Source organism: Platalea leucorodia (assembly GCF_965183815.1).
Source record: "Platalea leucorodia genome assembly, chromosome: 2".
Lineage (NCBI taxonomy): Eukaryota > Metazoa > Chordata > Aves > Pelecaniformes > Threskiornithidae > Platalea > Platalea leucorodia.
In genome coordinates, this window is record NC_138824.1 from 93,185,060 (window position 1) to 93,190,903 (window position 5,844).

Sequence of the window (5,844 nt, forward strand, 5' to 3'; positions counted from 1 at the left end):
CGCCAAAGCTACCCGGCTGCGACCTCACCTTGCAGTCGGTCGCTCTGCCACCCGGCACCCAGGGAACCGGCCTCCTCCCCTCGGGCGGGGGCCCGGCTGGGAGCCCGGGGCAGCCGGGGCCCGGGGCGGCAGCGGCCCCGAGCCCGGGGACGGCCGGGAGCGGAGGCCGGGCCGCGGGGCCGCCGCCGCGGGCGGGCGCTGGGGGAGCGCGGGCGGGGCCCCCGCCGCTTGCCATTGGTTGATCCGTTGCCACAGCAGCGCGCTCAACACTCCCCCCCTCCCCCGGCCGTTCCGCCCCACGTGACCCACGGCGGCTCCTCTAGCCAGTGCGCCTGTTACCAGGGCCGCGCGAGCCGGCGGGCGGGGCTGCGTGGGAGGGGCTGGCTGCTTCCCATTGGCTGCTTGCCGAGGCCCGCTGATTGGCAGGGGGCGGCGGAGGCGGGGCCCGCCGGAGGGCCCGCCGATTGGCTGGGCCCGGAAGTGAGGCGGTGGGGTGATGCCGGCAGCCCCGCGGCCGCTGCCAGGCGGCCCCGCGCGGCCCCGGCCGCCAGACAAAGGCGCCCGCTTATTCCCCCGCCCCGCGCCCTCGGGCTGGCACGGCGAGGCGAGGGAGGGCAGCGGGGAGGCGGCGACGCCGGCCTGGCCGAGTGCCGGCGGGCTCGGCGGCCCCGGCGCCCTCCCCGCCGGGGGATCGCTCTTAATTGCCGCTGGGGCACGCGGAGCGGGCGGTGCCGGCCGTCACGCTCGCCGCGCGCCCGGCAGCCAATCAGCGGCCTGGGGGAACGCGGCCCGCACGCGGAGCCCGCGTGTCCCCGCCGGCTGCCCTGTCAATCACTGTCCCCCGCCCCGGCCTGCCGTAGCCCCGCCTTCCCCCCCCCCACCCCGCGGCGGGGGCTGCCCGCGCCGGCCGCCTCGGGGCCGCTCGCCCCGGCGCTGCGGGGGGGAGCGGGTGTCGAAGCCGTTCTCCATCACGGCGCCGTCCCTGCCCGGGGCGGCGGGAGGACGTTAGCGGCGCCCGGGAGGGCTGAGGGGGGCCGTGTGTGTGTGTCCCTGCAGCCGCCCGTCCCCTCTCTCGGGTGGGGGCGCGGGGCTGTGCCGCCGCCGGGCGGGACGGGCGGGTGGGGGCCCGGCTGCCCCGGGGCCCCGCAGTCTGCACCGGCGGCGCCCAGCCCGCGCCGCCGGGTCCCGCTCGGGGCGGGCTGTGCCGCCGGCCCGGCCGGTCCCGGCGCCCTCCCCGCCGCGGTGCCCTCCCCCGGTGCGGGGCGAGAGGCGGAGCCGGCGCGGCGCGGCCGCCGCCCGCCGCCTTTATCAGGCGTGGCGGCGCGGGGGGGTGGCACTGGGGAGCACCGCGGTTTGAGATAGGCGCTATAAATACGGCGGCGGGGATGGGAGCCCGGCCACGGGCGGCGGCGGGCTGAAGGCGCGGCGGTCAGTGGCCCCGGAGGACGGTGGGTGCCTGCCCCGCGGCCGCCCGGTCGCCTCGGCCGGGGGACGCTTGAATTTTAATTTACCGGCGCGGTGCGGTGCGGGGCTGCTCGCCCGCCCCTCGCCCGCCCCCCAGCGCCGCGGCCGGGAGGGGGCGGGGGGGGCGGAGGGAGCTTTTTTTGTGTTTTGGCTCTTTTTGCAGGGAGGGGAGCGGCAGCAGCCAGCCCCGGCGGCTGCCCCGGGAGGGCCGGCGTGGGGGGGGGGGCGGAAGGGCGAAGAGAAGGGACGGGGAGGGGAAGCCTAAAAAAGGAGATGGGGCCGCGGATAAAGGCGGCGGCGGGAGGGCGGGCTGGAGGGCGGGCGGGGAGAGAGGGCGGGCGAGCAGCCCCTAACCCGGCGCCTGCCGCCATCGCCTCCCAGCAGGACTCAGCCCAGCGGCGGCGGAGGGCGGCCGGTGCCGCTAGCGAGGAGGAGGAGGAGGTCGCCGCCGGAGGAGCCCCGCGGTCCGAGCCGCCCCGCTGAGCTCGCCCGCCCGCCACGATGCAGATCTGCGACTCGTACAGCCAGAAGTACTCCCTCTTCAACGCCATGAACCGCTTCATCGGCGCCGTCAACAACATGGACCAGACGGTGATGGTGCCCAGCCTGCTGCGGGACGTGCCGCTGCTGCTGGAGGAGCTGGACGCGGCCGGCGCCGTCTGCCCGCAGCGGGACACCGCCGTGCCGCCCGGCGACCCCGGCGCCTACTTCTCCCGCAGGGACATGTACAGCCACTACATGCTGCTCAAGTCCATCCGCAACGACATCGAGTGGGGCGTGGTGCAGCCGGCGGCGGGCGAGGAGGCGGCGGCCCGCAAGAAGGACAAGCTGGGCGGCGGCGGCGGCGGCGGCGGCGGGGGGGGTCCCGCCGAGGAGGGCGAGGGGGAGGAGGACCTGGAGAAGCAGTTCCACTACCACCTCAGCGGACTCCACTCGGTCCTCTCCAAGCTCACCCGCAAGGCCAACGTCCTCACCAACAGATACAAGCAGGAGATCGGCTTCAGCAGCTGGGGGCAGTGAGCGCCGGGGGCGGGGAGCGGGGGAAGGGGGCGGCCGCCGGCGGCGGCACCGGTGGCGGCAGCGGCGCGGCCCGGCCCTGCCCCCGCCGCGGCGGGGGGCTGCGCCTCCCCTGCGCGCTCCCAGGACTGCAGCCGGATTTCTACCAACGCACAAGCGAGAGAGAGATGTAAATTAATCAATACTAGTTTATTAATTATTTCCCCCCCCTCCTTTTTTTTTTTTTTTTTTTTTTTTTTTTTTTTTTTTATCGTACGGCCTGGGGCGAGCGGTCGCCGTGCCTCCCCGGGCGGGGAGGCCGAACCGCAGCGGGTACGAGGTGGCTGGGGCGGCTGGCGGATCGGAGGCTCCCCGCAAGCCGATGAACAGAGTAACGAAACTGGCCTAAAACTGGTTGTGTTACCCGGGAGGGAGCCCAGCGGGCTGAGGAGCATCCCTCCGTCGCGGGACGGAGGGCGGCTCCCACGGTTGTACATGTACTGGAGTTTATTTAAAACTTTTTTTACTCAGATGTAGAGTATATTCTAAAATAAATGCAAACGTATTAACTAAGAGCGACTTAAACTTTTTGGTATGATTTATGTTTCTTTAATTAAATGATATTTTTAACATCTGGAATTCTTTTGTTCTTCTAAGTTGTTTCCAGAGCTGCCTTACTAGACACAGAAATGCCTGCATGTGCAAGAGAGGGGGTCTTGTGCCTTCCCCCCCCCCCCCCCCCCCCCCCCCCCCCCCCAAAGGGAGCAATTAGGTAGCGATGATAACTCGGCGTATCTAAAATGGATGAATGACCGTATTAACTGCACCATGCACGGCCTGAGTTTCGGTAAGCCGTTCCCAAGCGGACGGTCCAGTTGCTCTGTGTGAATGCTGGAGTGAAGGTCGGTGCCCCTTTAACAAAATCCGAGAAGATGGAGTCATGGTTACTTTGCAGGCAGCGATTCATGGAGGTTGGAGCAAAGCCTGGAAGTGACTCTTGCTTTTTTCGGGAAGTATCTTAATGTACTGTGAGGAGCTCTTTTCTGTCCCTCCGAACAGGTCTGGGATACTTGCCTCCCCCATCTCTTGCATTACTTTCTTTCCTCTGGAATCCTCCTTGGATACTATGAATTAATTGGGTTTATGTTATCCAAATTGTATTGATTTCTTTCTCTCTGCATTATTTTCATTTGCTGAAGTAATGTGCCTCGGAATTGGGTGTCTATATCGTGTTCTAATATTAAAAGTGTACTTATTGATTACAATACAATGTGTGCATATCACAGAGGATAACCATTTAATAAATATGTATGTCCTTCTATAACGTATGAAGTTTTCTTCTCAGGCACTGAAATGCCAAGTTTGCAGACATCTCCTTATACTGAAATTTCTCTTTGTATTATTGTCATGAAATTTAGGGCTTGTTTGGTGGCTGGCTGTTTGTTTGTTTTTTTTTTCTTTTAAAAACAAGATTTTTTTTCTCTCGGCTTTAAGGATATTTTTGCTTAAATTCACATATTCCCTAGCAATTTGTTTTTCAGCCCAACTGTTAGAACATTATAGTAAAGCATGAGCGCTCCAGACATGGTACTAGTTGGCAGATGTTTGTATAGTTAAAACAATCAGCCTACATGTATGTTTAAAAAATACATATTTTAGAAGGTTTTTCCCTTCTAGGGTAAAGAAGAGCTTTGTAAGGCTGGGTGATTTTTAGCTTGGTGATGCTTGTTCTTTTTGTAATGTTTTTAACTCCTCTTCCCCTCCCCTCTTGGGAAGATGCCAGGAAAAAAGTCAGGAACAAGGAGAGGGATTACCCTGGTTTCCTAACATGTCAGCTCACCAGTCCTGCCGTAGTCTAACTAATGTAACGCAAAAGATGCGGTGCCGTACGCTGGACGGTGAAGTTTTGCTCTCCTGGAGGCGAGGGTAAGAGGGAGAACCTGTTCTGCTGCGTGGCTCCCTTCTCCCTTGCGTTGAGCCGACTGAAAACCACGTTACAACCTCTGCTTGGGAGTGCTGGTAAAACCTCGGACGAAAGCAGCTCATGCAGTTTCAACAGTGCTGCTTTTGAACTCGTGGTAACTTCTGGTACGGATTTAGACAATGCTGTTTAAATCTTGCATAAGAGGCAATGTGCTGCCAGTTTAGACTATGAGTAACATCAGGAAAATAGTATTACATTGGTGCAGTATCACCATGAATATTACATGTATTCCTTTTGCATCCTAAAAAAAGACAAGGGAAAAGTTTCAGTGAAAGAGCAGCTAAAAACAAGCACTATTTGGCAGCAGAGGTGACACTTCCTTACAAGTAAAGCTTTGGGTAACAGAGGAGGTGGGATGATACTGCGACACAAGGATTTGCCTTGCCTGAGTGACTAACCCCCCAGCTGCCGAACTGCACATGGCTCCCATGTGGGGGCTCGGCCACGTGGCTGGCAGCAGCCCGGATAATCCCAATTCAACCACAGCAAAACCTGCTGAGGCTCGCACCGACGGGAGAGACACTGCCACCGCCCACCTGGGAGCTGCTTTAGAATTCCCCTTTTTCAAGGTCATGGGAGAAGATCGAGGCTCTTTGGGATCAAGAAAGCGATCTCGTGATGCAGGATGGGGGAAAAACCAACAGATAAAAGCAGGGATGGATTTCTCATGCAAAGGAAAAGGGATGGGAACTTTGCTGTTGGCTGCTGTGGAAAACAACTTGGCCCAAAAGGTGCGGTGGTCAGGCAATTACGTAAATGCTACCTCCTGACATTGCAGTAAGCAAAGATGAGATTGCAGAGTCTTAACGCACAGATTTTCTATGATGTTAGATGCTGAATTGGGAAAAATTTCCATGAGCAGCACTATATAATGCAATTAGGTTTATTATTAGGAGTTATGTTTTCTTTCGAAGGACTGGATCATTTTAAGTGCTCCTGATGGATAGCGAGTTCAGCAAACCTTTAGTCTGCTCCAGTAAAGCGATTCTGATATTTGTAAGTGATAATGACATATGACATCAGTCTAACGTAAAAGTATCTTTATGATGTCAAATACTTTGATAAGTGGCTTTATCTCCAAGCCACAGGTGAACAAAAAGACAACTTGCCAAACTACTGTAACCGTGCACAAACTAGGAGAATATACACTTGTGCTGTGAGAGGCAGTTGTCATTTTTAGCTCGCTTAAATGAAATAGACTCAATATACAGCAAGGCAGGCATTAGAAGAGTAATAAATAATGAGATTCAGAACAGTTTGCACTTACAAATTGATTACAGCAAAAGCTATGTTACAGCCAAGGAGCCTCAAGGACATTGCTCATGGGATGCGTCAGTTAATATAGAAAAGTGCCCAGTGTGTGTCATTATAGTTTATGAGTAAACTCTTATTTTTGTGTA

The 5,844-nt window shown here is 58.9% G+C and overlaps 1 protein-coding gene across 3 annotated transcripts; it reads left to right on the plus strand.

The window, feature by feature from the left end:
* Positions 1 to 1,345: 1,345 nt before the first annotated feature.
* MID1IP1 (MID1 interacting protein 1) lies at positions 1,346 to 3,754 on the plus strand. Of its 3 annotated transcripts, none has more exons than XM_082305156.1 (2): positions 1,346 to 1,428; positions 1,849 to 3,754. In XM_082305156.1, the coding sequence occupies exon 2, from the start codon at positions 1,966 to 1,968 to the stop codon at positions 2,482 to 2,484; it is 519 nt and encodes a 172-aa protein (XP_082161282.1). In that variant the 5' UTR covers positions 1,346 to 1,428; positions 1,849 to 1,965; the 3' UTR covers positions 2,485 to 3,754. The 3 variants fall into 3 exon arrangements, with proteins under 3 accessions (XP_082161282.1, XP_082161281.1, XP_082161280.1); XM_082305155.1 differs by having other exon boundaries at positions 1,353 to 1,448; positions 1,846 to 3,754; XM_082305154.1 differs by having other exon boundaries at positions 1,353 to 1,448.
* Positions 3,755 to 5,844: the final 2,090 nt, after the last annotated feature.